Here is a 20,358-nt window from a genome sequence, read left to right on the forward strand (position 1 = left end):
GTACTCGTTAGAGTTTAGAAGAATGAGAGGAGATCTCATTGAGACGTATAAGAAGATGAATGGGATGGATAGGATAGAGGTGGAAAGACTCTTCCCGCTCAAAAAAGACAATAGGACTAGGGGGCACAGCCTCAAGATAAAAGGGGGGCGGTTTAAAACTGAGTTGAGGAGGAACTTCTTCACTCAAAGGGTGGTGAATCTCTGGAATTCTCTGCCCGTTGAAGTGGTGGAGGCTACCTCGCTAAATATTTTTAAGACGCGGGTTGATGGGTTTTTGATAAGAGAGGGGATTAAGGGTTATGGGGAGAGGGCGGGAAGGTGGAACTGAGCCACGACAGATCAGCCATGATCTTATTGAATGGCGGGGCAGGCTCGAAGGGCTGGATGGCCTACTCCTGCTCCTATTTCTTATGTTCTTATGTTCTTATGTTCCTTACCACCAGAGTGAGAGTTCCAATGGGGCCATTCCAGCAGAAAGCTTTAGTGAGTTTAAAAATAAGGAAGGTCACTTGTTATCGCACCCTTACCCCAAATTTAACAGAACATTTCACTCTTTCATCTCACACACACCGAGGTCAGGTACAGATGAGGGTTTCAGCTTATCATGATCTCAGTCAGGAGAACTGGCTCAATTCACAAGTCACATGACCCTCAGGCGGCCATTTTTTTTCAGCCTGTTGTACCAATTGGTGTTCGGAGTGTGCTGGGGCATGACCGAGGTTTCTCTGGGATTCTCTATCAGTTTGTATTGATGGCCTGACGTAAAGGATCTCAATGTTTCACCAAAATGCTGGAAAATCTCAGCAGGTCTGGCAGCATCTGGAAGGAGAGAAAAGAGCTGGCGTTTCGAGTCCAGATGACCTTTTGTCAAAGCTCAATGTTGACCCAAAAAAAATTCTACAATCTTGATGATCAAATTCAATACCATATCATTTTCCTAGAGATAGACACCTCAACCTATTCAATCTCACTGACTGGATAAATCTCCCAGATGTGGCATCATTCAAGGAAATCATAAAGAGTCTCATATTTGTTTTCTATAAATCAGAACCAAATATTTCAAATAGAGGAAGTTACAAGGCTATGGGGAGAGAGTGGGACAGTGAGATTAGTTTGAAATTGATACAGGGTTATGGGGAGAGAGTGGGGCAGTGGGATTAGTTTGAGATTGATACAGGGTCATGGGGAGAGAGTGGGGCAGTGGGATTAGTTTGGGATTGATACAGGGCTATGGGGAGAGAGTGGGGCAGTGGGATTAGTTTGGGATTGATACAGGGCTATGGGGAGAGAGTGGGGCAGTGGGATTAGTTTGGGATTGATACAGGGTTATGGGGAGAGTGTGGAGCAGTGGGATTAGTTGGGGATTGATACAGGAACTATGAGGAAAACCATGGCAGTTGATTAAGTTTCAGTTTAAGTTTATTTATTAGTGTCACAAGTAGGCTTACATTAACACTGCAACAAAGTTACTGTGAAAATCCCCCAGTCACCATACTCTGGCACCTGTTCAGAAACACCGAGGGAGAATTTAGCATGGCCAATGCACCCGAACCAGCATGTCTTTTGGACTGTGGGAGGAAACTGGAGCTCCCGGAGGAAACCCACACAGACACTGGGAGAACGTGTAGACTCCGCACAGACAGTGACCCAAGTCGGGAATTGAACGCGGGTCTCTGACGCTGTGAGGCAGCCGTGCTAATCACTGTGCCATTGTGCTGGCCCTATTAAGATTAAGTAAATTAATTAATTCAGATTTCTCTTGAGTGGTTGTCTTGCTGATGACCTTTGTGCTGTCTGGTAACTGATCATTCCCTTTCCCTTGTCCACTGTCACTAAAGCACCCGTGATGTCGACCTTCTTTAGCAAAGTCCCTCTAAATCTTCCTTGTTGTCAGGGAAACAAATCCAGCTTCTCCCGCCTCCCTGCGTAACTGAAGCCAACCACCCCCCGGTACAATTTGAGTAAATTTCACCCTCTCCAAGATCCTCTGTAACGTGTCGTGCCCTGGAGTAACCACAACACCAGCCCCGAGCTTTATCCAGTGAACGTCTCTCTGCGAGGGAGGAATTTCCACCTGAGTGGAATTCCTGAGTGTCTTTGGGAACAGTCTTGCCGGTGGTGGTTTGAGAGTTAATCGCGTTGTCGTGCTGAGAGATCGCTCCTGGGAAAAGTAGACTGGGAATATAAAGAAGGATGATTTTGGCGTGGGAGTACATGGAGAGTCTTAAACACTGGAACGAGCCAACTGATCCATTTCTACTAGTGCTTATGACTTTCCTCCCAAGCATTCCTCCTCACACACATTTAACCCTCTCAACCTGTCCTTTTCTTCCTTTACCACTCATGTGTTTATCTATCTTGCTCTTAAACCCCTCCTGTTATTTGCTTCAACCGGCCTTTGAGGTACCGAGTTCCACATTCTCACGAGGTTCTGCACCATTAAGTTTCTCCTTGCATACCTTTCAGCTGTGTGAGGAACTGTCTTGTATTTATGAGCCCTACTCTTGGTCTGCCACATGTGGAAACCTGGCCCCAGCAGAGCTTAAGAGCAGAGATAAAGTTGTCTTGGGACACAGTGGATGGGCAGGGACTGCAGGTGCACAGAGCAGCGTGTTTATACAGTGGCTCAACCCAGATGTGGCGGCAGATGGGGAACGGTGAGGCGTGAATACTTCCCCCGCGCCAATCAGACAGCATAGCGTTCCCGGGGTCCATCCCAGCTGGATGGTTCTCAAGATGAGGCCTAAAGCAAACAGGCCTCTTACACACAGACTGATCGACATCAACATATTCAATAAGGAACCGGTAAAATTCGAACAGGGTTCGACAGACTAGGTTCAGAAAGAATGTTCCCTGTGGTCAGGGAGTCCAGAACTAGGGGTCATAGTTTGAGGATAAAGGGGTAAATCTTTTACGTCTGAGATGAGGAGAAATTTCTTCACCCAGAGGGTGGTGAATGTGTGGAATTCACTCCCACAGAGAGTAGCTGAGGCCAAAACATTGTCTGATTTCAAGAAGAAATCTTGAATCTTGGGGCAGCAGGGTAGCACAGTGGTCAGCACTGCTGCTTCACAGCTCCAGGGTCCTGGGTTCGATTCCCGGCTTGGGTCACTGTCTGTGTGGAGTTTGCACATTCTCCTCGTGTCTGTGAGGGTTTCCTCCGGGCGCTCCGGTTTCCTCCCACAGTCCAAAGATGTGCAGGGTTAGGTTGATTGGCCGTGCTAAGAAATTGTCCCTTAGTGTCCAGGGATGCGTAGGTTAGAGGGATTAGTGGGTATGATATGGGGGGTAGGGCCTGGGTGGGATTGTGTTCGGTGCAGACTCGATGGGCCAAAGGGCCTCTATCTGCATTGTAGGGTTCTATGATTCTAAGAAATTAGATATAGCTCTTGGGGCGGAAGGGGGGATCAGGATATTGAATTCAATGATCAGCCATGATCAAAATGAATGGCGGAGCAGGGCTTGAAGGGCCAAATGGCCTCCTCCTGCGTGTAGTTTCTATAAGACATAGGTACTTGGAAATACAGAAGCAAGGGTATTGTGACTATGTTGGTGTATATGTAATGAAGAGACCTCTGGATTGATGATTCAGAGTTAGCAATTCAAATCCCAACCTGGGGACTTCATTCAATTAAATAAATCTGGAGTTCAAACAAAAACAAGTATTTGTAATGGTGTCAAAGGAACTACTGCTTTGCCATCAAAATCCCACCTGCTTCACTAATGCCCTTTAGGGAAGGAAATCTGCTGTCCTTACCTGGTCTGGCCTACACGTGACTCCAGAGCCACAGGAATGTGGTTGGCTTTTGACTGTCCCCTGAAGTGTCCGAGCAAGTCACTCAGCTCTATACAAGAAGGTGGCCCACCACTACCTCCTCAAGGATCCTCAGAGATGGTCAACAAATATTGACCTTGCTAGCGACACCCGCATCCCATGAATGACAAAATAAAGATCCACTGCTAAGGAACAAATATGATGTAAAAATTATATTTAAGGCTCCGAACAAGGCTTTTAAAGGATTTACTGTCCTTAGGCAATCTTTAGTAAGTGAGGAAGGCAGAATTATTTCATTAATGTTGCCGCATTGAGGGGAAAGCGATTAAAAGTCTACTGATGACCATGAACCAACCCATTGTTGATTGTTGGAAGAACCCATCTGGCTCACTAATGCCCTTTAGGGAAGGAAATCTGCCATCCTTACCCGGCCTGGCCTACGTGTAATTCCAGAGCCACAGCAATGTGGTTGACTCTCAACTGCCCTCAGAAATGGAGGGCAGTTAGGGATAGGCAATAAATGCTGGCCAGCCAGTGATGCTCAGGCCTTGTAAAATGAATGAAAGTTCTTGGGCGTAGTGTCGTGCTTTTGAAGTGCTGTAAGATAGAAATAGGTAGAAAAAGCAATAGTTACCTTAGGCACAGCAAGATCCCACTAATAATAATGTGACAATGACGGGGTCATCCTTTTCCTCAGTGGTATTGGTTGAGGGATTTACATTCACCAGAACATTTTGAGAACTCCTTTCAACAGCAAGTACTGCAGATTTCCTTCCCTAAAGGATGTTAGTGAATTTGATGTGTTTTTACAACAATCAGTCCATTCTTAGACTTTTAATTCCAGATTTTCACTGAATTCAAATTTCACTGACTGACGTGGTGGGATTCGAACTCAGGTCCCCCGAGCACTACTGCCTGGGTCCCTGTATTACTGGTGCAGTGGCGATCTCAGAGAATGGCTGGTATTTTACGACTTTGCTTGGGCGAGGCTCGTAAAATCCTGCCGGAAGCCAATGGAAAGTTCTGTTTTGCGAGCCTCGCCCGCCCCATTTCTCGGGCTAGTGTGGCGGTGAAATTCCAGCCAATATGATTGGAGTGCGTGGGGTCCTTGAGTCAACCACATTGCTGTGGCTCTGGAGTCATATGTTGGCCAGACCGGGTAAGGATGGCAGATTTCCTTCCCTAAAGGCCATCAGTGATCCAGATGGGTTTTTCCGACAATCGACAATGGTTTCAAGGTCATCAGTAGAATTTTAATCCAGATATTTTTATTGAACTCAAATTCCGACATCTGCTGTAGTGGGATTTGAACCCGGGTGCCCAGAATATCAGATGAGTTTTGGGGTTAATGGTCTAGCGATGATACTGGATACTAGACCATCGAGTGGAGACTCAAAACTACCAACGTCTAACCAGGAGTGAGGCAGGAGTTTCCCTTTTTTAACGGGAGGTTATAGGGGACTGCGCATGTGTGGTCCATCGAGTGGAGTGGGGGGGTGGGGGGGTGGGGAGTGAAGAGAGAGAGAGAGATTAGGTTACGAAACAGGGAAAATGCAGAAGTGAACAGCTGCCCTGGGAAAAGTTATAAAAACTAAACATAGAGGAGAGCGAATGTGAAGGAGGAAAAGGGAGGGAAAACTGAGCTTGCTGCTGGAAAATCCCAGTTTGCACTGTGATCTCGTGTTGGTAATCGAAGCCAGTGCTATGGAAAGCAAGTTCTTTTTCAAAAACAGAAAGGTCTCTTTGCTGCAGTTTTATCGACAGTGACAGTGATTGAGAACTCTCTGTACAAGCTGCAACATGTAAGATCCTTCCCAAACCCCTGCCAGTACGGGCTTTTATATATAGATATATTCCTGTTTATTGTGAAAAGTAGCCCAACTGGGGAGTGCTGGAAATTCCTGTAGCAGCAACCTCATGACCTTGGATTGAAAAAAATAGGGCGCCTTTTTTTTTCCACTAAATCGTTCCTTGCTCTGGAACACAAAGAAATAGTCAATGATTTCCACAAATGGCGAAATTAACACCTTCTGTCTCCGCATCACATCATTTCTCTTTCCTTTGTGGTTTTACATAAGGATTTAAAAAAAGAAATATATTTTGGACTCCATTTGCCAGACCCTCGCCCACTCACTTAGACCGTCTAGATCCCTTTGCAGACTTTCAGCGTCCTCTGCACACTTTGCTCTTCCATCCATCTGAGTGTCATCTGCAAATGTTGACACGCTACACTTGGTCCCCAACTCCAAATCATAGAAATCGAAGAATATAGAAAAACTAAATGTAAATTGAAAACAGTTGCGGTCCCAACACTGACCCCTGAGGCACACCGCTAGTCACTGATCGCCAACCAGAAAAGCTCCCATTTACCCCCACTTTTTGCTTTCTGTTAGTTAACCAATCCTCTACCCATGCTAATACATTAACCGTAACACTGTGCACCTTTACCTTATGTAGCAGTCTTTGGTGAGGCACTTTGTCAAATGCTTTCTGGAACTCCAGGTACATCACATCCACAGGTTCCCCATTGTCCACTGCACATGTAATGTTCTCAAAGAATTCCACCAGATTAGTCAAACATGACCTGTCCTTCATGAACCCCTGCTGCATCTTACCAATGGGACAATTTATATCCTGTGTGCCTCAGGGATCAGTGTTGGGACTGCAATTATTTACAAATTACATTGATGGTTTGGAGTTGGGGACCAAGTGTAGTGTGTCAAAATTCGCAGATGACACTAAGATGGGTGGCAGAGCAAAGTGTGCAGAGGACGCTGAAAGTCTGCAAAGGGATACAGATAGTCTAAGTGAGTGGGGCGAGGGTCTGGCAGATGGAGTACAATGTTGGTAAATGTGAGCTCATCCATTTTGGTAGGAATAACAGCAAAATGGATTCAAATGGTTAAAAAATTGTAGCATGCTGCTGTGCAGAGGGATCTGGGTGTCCTTTTGCAGTAATCTGAAAGAGTTGGTTTGCAAGTGCAGCATGTACTTAAGAAGGCAAATGGAATTTTTGTCCCTTATTGCTGGAGGGATGGAGTTTAAAAACAGTGAGGTTATGTTGCAGTGTATAAGGTGCTGGTGAGGCCACACCTGGAGTACTGTGTACAGTTTTGGTCTCCTTACTTGAGAAAGGATATACTGGCACTGGAGGGGGTGCAGAGGAGATTCACTCACAGAATCATAGAAACCCTACAGTGCAGAAAGAGGCCATTCGGCCCATCAAGTCTGCACCAACCACAATCCTACCCAGGCCCTACCCCCATATCCCTACACACTTACCCACTAATCCCTCTAACCTATGCATCTCAGGACACTAAGGGGCAATTTTAGCATGGACAATCATCCTAACCTGCATATCAGAACATAAGAACATAAGAAATAGGAGCAGGAGTAGGCCAACTAGCCCTTCGAGCCTGAAACTGGAGCACCCGGAGGAAACCCACGCAGACACAAGGAGAATGTGCAAACTCCGCACAGACAGTGATCCAAGATGGGAATGGAACCCAGGTCCCTGGAACTGCAAGGCAGCAGTGCTAACTACTGTGCTATCATGCCACCCACTAGGTTGATTCCGGAGTTGAGAGGGTTGGCTTATGAGGAGAGACTGAGTAGACTGGGGCTATACTCATTGGAATTCAGAAGAATGAGGGGAGATCTTATAGAAACATATAAGATTATGAAGGGAAATAGATAAGATAGAAGCAAGGAAGTTGTTTCCACTGGCACGTGAAACCAGAACTAGGGGACACAGCCTCAAAGTAAGGGGGAGCAGATTTAGGACTGAGTTGAGGAGGAACTTCTTCACACAAAGGGTTGTGAATCTGTGGAATTCCCTGCCCAGTGAAGCAGTTGAGGCTCCCTCATTGAATGTTTTTAAGGCAAGGATAGATAGATTTTTGAACAGTAAAGGAATTAAGGGTTATAGTGAGCGGGCGGGTAAGTGGAACTGAGTCCACAAAAAGATCAGCCATGATCTTATTGAATGGTGGAGCAGGCTCGAGGGGCCGAACGACCTACTCCTGCTCCTCGTTCTTATGTAAAGGGCATTAGTGAACCAGTTGAATGTAGGAATAGGAGGAGGTTCTTTCGCCCTTCAATGTTGATCCACCATTCTATATTAAATCCATCTTCTCAAGGTCCAAACAATAATCTACCAGTCTCATTTTTGAAATTCAGCATTGCTTTTTTGGGGAGACGGTTCGAGATTTCCAATACCCTTGAGAATCATAGAGTCTTTACAGAGAAGAAGGGGGTATTTCAGCCCATTGAGCCTGCCCCGACAACAATCCCACCTAGGCCCTATCTCCATCACCCCCTAACTCCACATGTTAACCCCTAGCCCCCCTGACACTAAGGATCTTAGCATGGTCAATCAACCTAATTGGCACATCTTTGGAGTGTAGTAGGAAACCGGAGCATCCAGAGGAAACCCACGCAGACACGGGGAGAACATGCAAACTCCCCAAGGCCGGAATTGAACCCGGGTCCCTGGCACTGTGAGGCAGCAGTGCTAACCATTGTGCCACCGTGCAAGTGCTCCCTGCCACCATCCGTGAATGACCCAGCAAATGTCCTCAGAGGAGACATTTGTCTCCTCAAACTACACTCCATTTGCAGAGTCTCGTCAGAGAGAGCAAGCAAAGATAATGAGTAGCAACAAAAAGTACTGGAAAATCTTAAGGGGCTAATGTTAATAAAGCCCCAGGATCTGATGGCCCAAGTCTGAGAATTCGAAAAGAACTCCCTGCAGAGATGGAAGATGTGTTGGGTATGTTTACCAAAACTCTTTGGATTCTAACTTGGTCCCAGAGACTGGAAGTTGGAAAATGTAACACCACTATTCAAAAAAGGAGAGAGAAAACAGGGAGGTTAGCCAGACATCAGTTTCTGAGGAAATATTGGAATCTGTCATGTTTTTACATTGATATAAATGCGCCAATCACTCATAAGGGATTGTATAAACTACTGTGGGTTCATTTGTTTATATTCAGCATACAAGATCAAGATATACATGGGTAGAGAGAGAGACTTTGGAAACATCATCAGCAGGGCTGTGTGTGATGTGTCCTTACTCACAGCCTTCTTACTCTCAGAGATGCTTCAGTTTAGTTTGGACAGGGTGAGCGAGCGGGCAAAGGGATGGCAGATGCAGCATAATGTGGGACACATCCACGCTGGTAGCAAAAGCGAGAAGGCAGATTATTACCCAAACAGCTAGAACTTAAGAGAGGGGAATGTACAATGACTACACTGTCCTCGTACGGCAGTCGCTGATGGTAAGCACGCAGGGACAGCAGATGGTGAAGAAGGCAAATGGTACGTTGGCCTCCATAGCAAGAGGATTCGAGGGATATTTTGCTTTAATTACACAGGGCCTTGGTGAAACCATACCTGGAATATTTGTGCAGTTTTTGGTCTCGTTTGAGGAAGGATGTTCTTGTTTTAGACAAAGTGCAGAGAAGGTTTATCCTGAGATCCCTGAGACTGAGGTCCTGGTGTCTGTTGTCCAGAAATGGCTCCACTCACAGGTCAAAGCAAAACTGTGGCTGGATCACATAAAACACTTCCATTCTGGTGTTGGCATGCTGCTATTCCTTCAAGTTATATTACAACACAATCTATTCAGAAAATAATTATTGCAATGATTAGGCAAGGTCCACATAGTTTTATGGAAGGGGAAGTGTGTGAGGAAAAATTATGAGAGGCATTTGGTGATGTACCTGATGGGGAAATATGGAGTTTGTGTTCATGTCTTAGCATGGATAGAGGCTAGAGGACAAGTAGACTTACATTAACACTGCAGTAATGTTACGGTGAAAATCCCCTCGTTGCCACACTCCATCATCTGTTCGGGTACACTGAGGGAGAATTTAGCATGGCCAATGCACCTAACCAGCACATCTTTCAGACTGTGGGAGGAAACTGGAGCACCCGGAGGAAACCCACACAGACATGGGGAGAACATGCGGACTCCGCACAATGAGCCAAACTGGGAATCAAACCTGAGTTCCTGGCGCTGTGGGGCAGCAATGCTAACCACCATGCTGTCCATTAATGGGATGCAGGTGTCACTGGCAATGCCAGCATTTGTTGCCCACCCCTAATTGTCCTTGAACTGAACGGTATGCTAAGCTAGTTCCGAGGGCAATTAAAATCCAACCACATTGCTGTGGGTCTGGAGACACATGTGGGCGAGACCAGGTAAAGGACAGGAGGCGGGGATAAATGGGGCATTTTAAAATTAACAGGGCTGTGATTGGTGGAGTTCTGCAAGAAGCAGTGCTGGGTGGCACGGTGCCACAATGGTTAGCATTGCTATCTCACAGCGCCAGGGACTCAGTTCGATTCCCGGCTTGGGTCATGTCTGTGTGGAGTTTGCATGTTCTCCCCGTGTCTGCGTGGGTTTTCTCTGGGTGCTGGGGTTTCCTCCCATATTCTGAAAGACATACTGGTTAGGTGCATCGACCCGAACAGGCGCCGGTGTGTGGCAACTAGTGGAATTTCACAGTAACTTCATTGCAGTGTCAATGTAAGCCTACTTGGAACTAATAAGCTTTGCTTTACTTATTTCCAATCAATCGTGATGGTTTGGGTGAGGAGATTGTGGAAAATGTATCTACAAAACTAGGTGAGAATGTGAGTTGTGGGGAGGACACAAAGAGGCTTCAATCAGATATGGACAGATTAAATGCGTGAGCAACTAGATGACAGATGGAGAATAGAGGCAGGAAGTGTGAAATTAAGCATGTTAAAAGCAGAAGTTTTTATTAAAAAAAGTATGTACTGGTAAAAACAATGTCAAAAGTTAGCACAAAGGTATAGCAAACAATTAGGAAGGCAAATGAGGTGTTGGCCTTCATTGCAAGAGAATTGGAGTCCAAGACAAAGAACGCTTGTTACATTTGTAATGAGGTCATTACTGGAATACTGTGTGTAATTTGGTCCCTGTATGTGAGGAAGGTAATATTTATATTGGAGACAGTACAGTCAAGGTTCACTAGATTGGTCCTTGGTGTAAAGGGGATGTCCTCTGATGAGAGGAGATCTTGTGGCGCAGCCTCTGAACTAAAAGCTTGGGGTTCGAGCCCCTCCTCAAGACTTGATGGCCAAGGAAAGCATCTTCATAACGCAGTCAAACAGGTTGATTATCGGTCTGTAAACCCTTCCAAGGTGCCAGTGGAAAGTGGGAGAGATTCCAGGTCAGCTACGTGACAGAAAGGAGGTTGGAACTTCTAGACTCACTGCCCATAGCTCCAGACCACAAGGTGCGTGCAAAAGTGTATATTGTGACAGTGAGTCAAACTTCCTGAATGAGCAGACACGCACTCCTGCCGGTGACGAGAGGCTGAGTAAATTGAGCACAAAGAGAACAAAGAACAAAGAAAATTACAGCACAGGAAAAGGCCCTTTGGCCCCCCCAAGCCTGCACTGACTGTGTTGCCTGACTTAACTATAACCCTCTACCTTTCCAGGGACCCTATCCCTCTATTCCAATCCGATTCATATAGTTGTCCAGACGCCCCTTAAAAGTCACTATCGTATCCGCTTCCACTACCTGCTCCGGTAGTGAGTTCCAGGCACCCACTACCCTCTGTGTAAAAAAACTTCCCTTGTCTATCTCCTTTAAACCTTGGCCCTTGCACCTTAAACCTTAAACCTGTGCCTCCTAATTGACTCTTACACTCTGGGAAAAAGCTTCTGTCTATCCACTCTGTCCATGCTCCTCATAATCCTGTAGACTTCTATCAGGTCTGCCCTCAACTTCCTTCGTTCCAGTGAGAACAGACCAAGTTTCTCCAACCTCTCCTCATAGTTAATGCCCTCCATAGCAGGCAACATCCTGGTAAATCTTTTCTGTACCCTCTCCAAAGTATCCACATCCTTCTGGTATTGGGGCGACCAGAATTGAACACTATATTCCAACTGCGGCCTAACTAAGGTTCTATAAAGCTGCAACATGGCTTGTCAATTTTTAAACTCAGTACCCCGGCCGATGAAGGCAAGCATGCCGTATGCCTTCTTCACTAACTTCTCCACCTCCATTGCCATTTTCAGTGACCTATGCACCTGTACACCCAGATCCCTCTCCCTAGAACGTAGAACATAGAACATTACAGCGCAGTACAGGCCCTTCGGCCCTCGATGTTGCGCCGACCAGTGGAACCAATCTAATGACCCTCTAACCTAAACTATTCCAATGTTATCCATATGCCTATCCACTGACCATTTGAACACCCTTAAAGTTGGCGAGTCCACAACTGCTGCAGGCAGGGCATTCCACGACCTTACTAACGTCTGAGTAAAGAACCTACCTCTGACATCCGTCCTATAATTACCACCCCTTAATTTAAAGCTATGTCCCCTTGTGTTAGCCATCACCATCCGAGGAAAAAGGCTCTCACTGTCCACCCTATCTAACCCTCTGATCATCTTGTATGCCTCAATCAGGTCACCTCGTAACCTTCTTCTCTCCAATGAAAATAACCTCAAGTTCCTCAGCCTTTCCTCATAAGGCCTTCCCACCATACCAGGCAACATCCTGGTAAACCTCCTCTGCACCCTTTCCAATGCTTCCACATCTTTCTTATAATGCGGCGACCAGAACTGTACACAATACTCCAAGTGCGGCCGCGCCAGAGTTTTGTACAGCTGTAACATGACCTCACGGCTCCGAAATTCAATCCCTCTACCAATAAAAGCTAACGCACCGTACGCCTTCTTAATAACCTTATCAACCTGGGTGCCAACTTTCAGGGAGCTATGCACATGTACCCCGAGATCTCTCTGCTCGTCAACACTACTAAGAGTCCTTCCATTAGCCCTATATTCTGTACTCCTGTTATTCTTACCAAAGTGAATCACCTCACACTTTTCCGTATTAAACTCCATCTGCCACCTCTCGGCCCAGCTCTGCAGCTTATCTATGTCCCTCTGCAAACTGTAACATCCATCCTCACTGTCTAGAGTATACATCATTTGTATATATTACAAACAGCAAAGGTCGCAGCACTGATCCCTGAGGAATACCACAACCTCCAATCAGGAACGCATCCTTCCACTGCTACCCACTGTCTTGTTTGACTGAGCCAGTTTTGTGTCTATCTTGTCAGCTTATCGCTGATCCCGTTCAACTTCACCCTTTGCACGAGTCTGCCATAAGGGACTACTCTTTGCAGTTTGGGAGAGTAAGGTGCAATCTTATTGAAACATACAGGGTTCTGATGGAGATTGTGAGGAGACTTTGATAGGTTAGATACTGCCAAGTTGTTTCCCCTGACTGGGGAGTCTAGAACACAGAGGCACAGTCTCAGAATAAGGGGACAATTACTTGGGACTGGGATGAGGTAAAGTTGGTTTACTGAAACAGTTGTGAATCTTTCCTGTAAATTCGCTGTCAATTAATACATGTGACAATAATAAATCAAATCAGGTTAAATCAAGGTGAGAAAGTGTGCAGGAGATGGAAGATCAGCCATGATCATATTGAATGGCAGAGTAACTTCTAAAGGTTGTATGGTCATGTTGCTTATATTAATTTTATTATGTTCCTCGTCTGGATGTCCCCATCACATAGAAAGTAGTTTTTTCCCTATTTGCACGGCCATTGTGTTTAATCATCTTCAATACCTCAATGAATTCATCATAGTCTTCTGTACCGAAGGAAAGACAAATCTGGTCTATGGAACTTTGGGTTCAATCTTCAGGAGAATTCAGTCATACAATCCCTACAGTGCAGATCCCTACAAGATTCACAACTTGTTCTGGGTGAGAATAGCACCAGTTCTAGGTGAGAATAGCACCATACAGTCAGAATTCACCTTGGACAAATTGGGGAGATGATGATTTGCCAACCACTTTTTAAAAAAAATCGGTGGGCATGGTGGCACAGTGGGTTAGCACTGCTGCTTCACAGCTCCAGGGTCCTGGGTTCAATTGCCGGCTTGGGTCACTGTCTGTGTGGAGTTTGCACATTCTCCTCGTGTCTGCGTGGGTTTCCTCCAGGTACTCTGGTTTCCTCCCACAGTCCAAAGATGTGCGGGTTAGGTTGATTGGCCATGCTAAGAAATTGCCCCTTAGTGTACAGGGACGCGAGGTTAGAGGGATTAGTGGGTATAATATGTAGAGATATGGGGGTAGGGCCTGGGTGGGATTGTGTTCAGTGCAGACTCGATGGGCCGAAGGATGAGAGGTTAGTTTGCGTGACGGATCAGACTTTGTTCACAGCCCTATGTAGTTTCTTTGTAGTCCTGGGTCGCGTAGGAGCCATACCAAGCTATGATACATCGGAAACAAAGCTTTCTATGATGCATTTGAGTCGAGCCGTGTGGACATGTCAAATTTCCTTAGCCACCTGAGAAAGTAAAGGCATTAATGGACTTTCTTAACCAGGACAAGTTGTTGGCGATCTGGAAACTTGATAAACCTTGAAACTCCCCATATTCATCTGAATTCCAATGAGTATAGCCCCAGTCTACTCAGTGTCTCCTCATAAGCCAACCCTCTCAACTCTGGAATCAACCCAGTGAATCTCCTCTGCACCCCCTCCAGTGCCAGTATATCCTTTCTCAAGTAAGGAGACCAAAACTGTAGACAGTACTCCAGCCCCATTCCACCCCATGTCTTCAGCTCTCCGGCTCAGTAATCCCGCCTGATGTTGTGGGATCTTTCCTTTCGAGCTTTTAACTCCCTAAGTCAATTTACTCAGCCTCTCGTCACCGGCAGGAGTGCGTGTCTGCTCATTCAGGAAGTTTGACTCACTGTCACAATATACACTTTTGCACGCACCTTGTGGTCTGGAGCTATGGGCAGTGAGTGTCGAAGTTCCAACATTCTTTCCGTCACGTAGCTGACCAGGAATCTCTCCCACTTTCCACTGGCACCTTGGAAGGGTCTACAGACCAATAATCAACCTGTTTGACTGCGTTAGGAAGACGCTTTCCTTGGACGTCAAGCCCTGAGGAGGGGTTCGAACCCCAAGCTTTTGGTTCAGAGGCAGGGATGCTACCCACTGCGCCACAACACTTCCTCTCACCAGAGGACATCCCCTTAACCCCAAGAACCAATCTAGTGAACCCCGACATTTGAAATATAATCAACTCCAAGCTGCTTTATTCAGTTCCTGTAGTTACTCTCTTTTCTTCACACTAATCTCAAATTACTTCTAGAACATTCAAGCAAACCATGAATTAGATATCAGACGGGAAAAGAACACAAGGATAGCCGGATAGTGTGAGAGGAGGTGAAAGATGTGACATCTTTGGAAAGATGTCCAAAGATGTGCGGGTTAGGTTGATTGGCTGTGCTAAAATTGCCCCTTAGTGCCCTGGGATGTGTAGTTTAGAGGGATTAGCGGGTAAATGTGTAGGGATATGGGGATAGGGCCTGGGTGGGATTGTGATCGGTGCAGACTCGATGGGCCGAAGGGCCTCTATCTGCACTGTAGGGTTCTATGATTCTATGAAATGGGAGGACGCTTGTATGGAGCATTAACACCAGCAGGGAGAAATCTAAAAGGCCTAACTTTCTGCTGCATACTCTGTGTAATGCTGTATCATTTTGCAGTATTTTGATTGCCCGTGTCACCCCTGCTAAATCAGTTATCTGTGCCACAATTTGCCCCACGGAAACAGGTGCAGTTGGAACCCCTCCTTTGTCGATGTGTAAAAATCACTGTGCTGACTCTACTGCACTCTACGTTCTTTGTGCAAAGTTGACTGGCCTGTTTGTTGTCTTGTTACAGACCCATACGCAATCGTCTCATTCCTCCACCAAAGTCAAGCGACCGTCACGATCAGAGGAACCTTGAACCCCACCTGGGACCAGACGCTAATCTTCTATGAAGTGGAGATTTTTGGTGATCCCAGCAACACTGCCAAAAATCCACCCAACGTCGTTGTTGAACTGTATGATCAGGATACCTATGTAAGTCTGATTTGATTACTGGTTTCATTATTCAGCTGATGTTACACAGGAACAAGAGGAGATCAGACAGCTACAAGGGATTCAGCACTTGAGGAAACTGAGACATTTTGAATGGGGTTTCATGAATGTCAGTGTTTTCTCATGTAGCGAAAGCTGTAACAGATAATTGGACCTTTATTTTATTTCATTTCAACATGGCTCCTGAGGTCTGCCCATGATGGATACGAGATGACTAGGCTTGGAGAGTGCTAAAGGAATGAGCTGGCCTTAAGTTGGCATGGGAACCATAAATGTCCATGGCATGAGTAGGGGCATGGATTAGCAAGAGGCAATGGAGTGAATCTGTAAATTTCTGATTTAATGTTATTAATTGAGATTTTTGTTGGCGAGAGTTCCATACTTTTCCCAACTTTTGCTAGAAAGGCTTTTTCCAATTCTTAAAACATTCATTTATGGGACATGGGCATCACTGGCTAGCTAGTATTTATTGCCCACCCCCTAGCTGCCCTTGTTCAGAGGGCAGTTGAGAGTCAACCACATTGCTGTGGCTCGGGGGTCACAGGTAGTCATGATGTGGAGATGCCGGCATTGGACTGGGGTAAAACAGAAAGAAATCTATTGAAGAAATCTAGATTTCTTTCTGTCACATGTAGACCAGATCAGGTAAGGACAGCAGATTTCCTTCCCTAAAGGACATCAGTGAACCAGATGAACAGTTGACAATTGTTTCATGGTCATCAGCAGATTATTAATTCTGAATATTTTTCATTTAATTTAAATTCCAACATCTGCTGTGGTGGGATTTAAACCTGGTTCCCAGAATATTAGCTGAGTTTCTGGATTAATAGTCTAGTGATGATACTACCAGGCTCCCTTTGTGGTACCTCTCCTTGAGTTAACGTCTCTCCAGCTTTGGGTTTGGAACCCACAGATGACCAAAATGAGCTTCAAGAATTCAGGAGTGTTTTCAGCGTCATGTATTAAATTAGTGAAGGAGTATATGCTGCATAATCTTAGGAGGAAGAAAAGACGTATGATTCATAATAGGTGACAATGGTTTACTGATTTGATTTGATTTGATTTATTATTGTCACATGTATTCATATCCAGTGAAAAGTATTGCTTCTTGTGCACAATACAGACAAAGCATACTGTTCATAGAGAAGGAAAGGAGAGAGTGCAGAATGTAGTGTTACAGTCATAGCTAGGGTGTAGAGAAAGAGCAACTTAATGCAAGGTAGATCTATTGAAAAGTCTGACAGCAGCAGGGAAGAAGCTGTTCTTGAGTCGGTTGGTACGTGACTTCAGACTTTTGTATCTTTTCCCCGACGGAAGAAAGTTGAAGAGGATATGCCTAGGGTGTGTGGGGTCCTTAATTATGCTGGTTGCTTTTCCAAGGCAGCAGGAAGTGTAGACAGAGTCAATGGATGGGAGGCTGGTTTGCGTGATGGATTGGGCTACGTTCACAACCCTTTGATGTTTCTTGTGGTCTTGGGCAGAGCAGGAGCCCACACCAAGCTGTGATACAGCCAGTAAGAATGCTTTCCATTTTGCATCTGTAGAAATTGGTGAGAGTTGTAGCTGACATGCCAAATTTAGTCTTCTGAGAAAGTAGAGGCATTGGAGGACTTTCTTAACTGTAGTGTCGGCATGGGGGGGGACCCATGGTTAGAGATGGCATAAACCAAGGGTTGTTTGATCCCAGTGGCTGATGATATTGTCTGAACAACTGGATGGATGAAGCTGATCTCCATGGCTGGAAGTGACAACCTCTGGTCCGTTTGCCAATAGTCTTCTCTCTTTTATCCTTCCCTCCATGAGTTGACATGAGATATCAAGAGGTCTTTATCTTCTCCTAGACAAACGTTGGAAGGGACAATGTCTTCTATTTTCTTCAGTCCTCTAGAGCAAGCCAAAATCTTAGGCTGACGCCAGAAAGGATCACTTTGATAACTGCTCCTCCATAGAAAGTCTTCTTGAGCTACCCGAGATGTTAGGCCAGACCATCAAGGATCACCTCAAGAAGCTCCCTTCCCAATAAAGTGGCAATCTTTCCCTTTGGAACTCTGTTAGGAATCTGGGACTGTAGCCGATGGAGCTTAAAAGGATGAGGAGGGGATCTAATTGAAACTTACAGAATGCCGAGAGGCCTAAATAGAATGGACCTGGAGAGGATGTTCCCATTAGTTTGAGAGACTAGAACCCGAGGGCACAACCTCAGAGTGAAGGAGCGATCCTTTAAAACTGAAGTGAGGAGGAATTTTTTCAGCCAAAGGGTGGTGAATCTGTGGAACTCTTTGCCACAGAAGGCTGTGGAGGCCGGGTCATTGAGTGTCTTTAAGACAGAGATAGATAGGTTCTTGATCAATTCGGGGATCAGGGGTTATGGGGAAAAGGCAGGAGAATGGGGATAAGAATCATATCAGATATGATTGAATGGCAGAACGGACTCAGTGGGCCAAATGGCCCAATTCTGCTCCTATACCTTATGGTCTCAGGGAGGCTTATGCCAATCATTTATTCAGTTGTCCATTGTCAAGGAAATTTACCCCCATTCCCATCAGAAGCACATGAAGTAGTCTAATGGCTCATTAAAACGCCATTGTTTAAGAAGGGTGGCAGGCAAAAGGCGGGGAATTATAGGCCGGTTAGTTTAACGTCTGTTGTAGGAAAAATGTTAGAATCCGTGATCAAGGAGAAAATAGCGAGGCATCTTGAGGAGAATTGTTTGGTAGAGCAGACGCAGCACGGTTTCGTTAAGGGGAAGTCGTGTCTGACGAATTTATTGGAGTTCTATGAGGATGTGTCGAGGGCGGTGGATAGAGGAGAGCCGGTGGATGTGGTCTTTCTTGATTTTCAGAAGGCGTTTGACAAGGTGCCTCACAAGAGGTTATTGCAGAAGGTCAGGGGGCATGGAGTTGGGGGTAGTGTGTTAGCGTGGATAGAGGATTGGCTGTCAAATAGGAGGCAGAGAGTCGGGGTCAATGGGTGTTATTTGGATTGGCGGTTGGTGACCAGTGGAGTGCCCCAGGGGTCGGTGCTGGGGCCTCAGCTATTTACCATTTATATAGATGATCTGGAGGAGGGAACCGAGTGTAGGGTGTCGAAATTTGCTGATGACACCAAGATTGGTGGAACAGCAAATTGTGCGGAGGGTGTGGAGAGTCTGCAGAAGGATCTAGATAGGCTGGGCAAATGGGCCAGGAACTGGCAAATGGAATTTAATGTTGGCAAGTGTGAGGTTGTCTACGTTGGTAGGAATAATGGTAGGAAGGATTATTACTTACATGGCGAAAAACTGTAGCAGGCGACGGTGCAGAGGAACCTCGGGGTCCTTGTGCATGAGTCGGAAAAACCCAGCCTGCAGGTGCAGCAGGTGGTCAGGAAGGCGAATGGGATGCTGGCCTTCATAGCGAGGGGGGATTGAATATAAAAGTAGGGAGGTCTTGCTGCGGCTGTATAGGGCATTGGTGAGGCCGCAGCTGGAGTACTGTGTGCAGTTTTGGTCACTGTACTTACGCAAGGATATTTTGGCCTTGGAGGGAGTGCAGAGGAGGTTTACTAGGCTGATTCCGGAGTTGAGGGGGTTGAGCTATGAGGAGAGGCTGAATAAACTGGGCTTGTACTCGTTAGAGTTTAGAAGAATGAGGGGAGATCCCATTGAGACATATAAGATGTTGAATGGGATGGATAGGATAGAGGTGGAGAGGCTCTTCCCGCTCAGAAAGGACAGTAGGACTAGAGGGCACAGTCTCAGGATAAAGGGGGGGCGGTTTAGAACGGAGTTGAGGAGGAACTTCTTCACTCAAAGGGTGGTGAATCTCTGGAATTCTCTGCCTGTTGAAGTGGTGGAGGCTGCCTCACTCAATATTTTTAAGACGCGGGTTGATGGGTTTTTGATAGGCAAGGGGATTAAGGGTTATGGGGAGAGGGCGGGAATGTGGAACTGATCCACTTCAGATCAGCCATGATCTTATTGAATGGCGGGGCAGGCTCGAAGGGCTAGATGGCCTACTCCTGCTCCTATTTCTTATGTTCTTAAAACACATTCTAATCAGTATTCTGTAAACCGTGTGTGCCTTTATATGCCCTTCTCTGATCAGAACCTTCCACACACCTGATGAAGGAACGGTGTTTCCGAAAGCTTGTGGGTTTACTATCAAATAAGCTGGTTGGACTTTAACCTGGTGTTGTCAGACTTCTTACTGTAAAAACTTCCACAGGTTCACCACCCTCTGAGAGAAGAAATTCATCCTTACCTTTCGGGGAGGCGATGGCCTAGTAGTATAATCGCTAAACTATTTATCCAGAAACTCAGTTAATGTTCTCGGGACCCAGGTTCGAATCCTACCACGGCAGATGGCTGGATTTGAATTCAATAAAAAAAATCCAGAACTAAGAATCTACTGATGACCGTGAAACCGTTGTCGGAAAAACCCATCTGTTTCACGAATGTCCTTCAGGGAAGGAAATCTGCCCTCCTTACCCGGTCTGGCCTCCATGTGACTCTACAGTCACAGCAATGTGGTTGACTCTGAACTGCCCTCCAAGGGCAGCTAGGGATGGGCAATAAATGCTGGCCCAGCCAGCGACACCCATGCACCATGGATGAACTTGAAGAAATGGATGATTCCTTACTCGGAGATTATGTGTTGTGG

The 20,358-nt window shown here is 45.9% G+C and overlaps 1 protein-coding gene across 5 annotated transcripts in view; it reads left to right on the plus strand.

Annotated features, from left to right (window-relative positions):
• Positions 1-20,358, plus strand: part of dysf (dysferlin, limb girdle muscular dystrophy 2B (autosomal recessive)) — a 284,564-nt gene that overhangs the window by 183,918 nt on the left and 80,288 nt on the right. For all 5 annotated transcript variants that reach the window (XM_080191726.1, XM_080191963.1, XM_080191788.1 and 2 more), the window contains one exon: positions 15,519-15,700. In XM_080191726.1, the coding sequence (XP_080047852.1) occupies positions 15,519-15,700 (182 nt within the window). The remainder of the gene's footprint in view (positions 1-15,518; positions 15,701-20,358) is intronic.

The sequence above is a fragment of the Carcharhinus amblyrhynchos genome, chromosome 1 (assembly GCF_965287045.1).
Source record: "Carcharhinus amblyrhynchos chromosome 1, sCarAmb.v2.hapA, whole genome shotgun sequence".
NCBI classification, from domain to species: domain Eukaryota; kingdom Metazoa; phylum Chordata; class Chondrichthyes; order Carcharhiniformes; family Carcharhinidae; genus Carcharhinus; species Carcharhinus amblyrhynchos.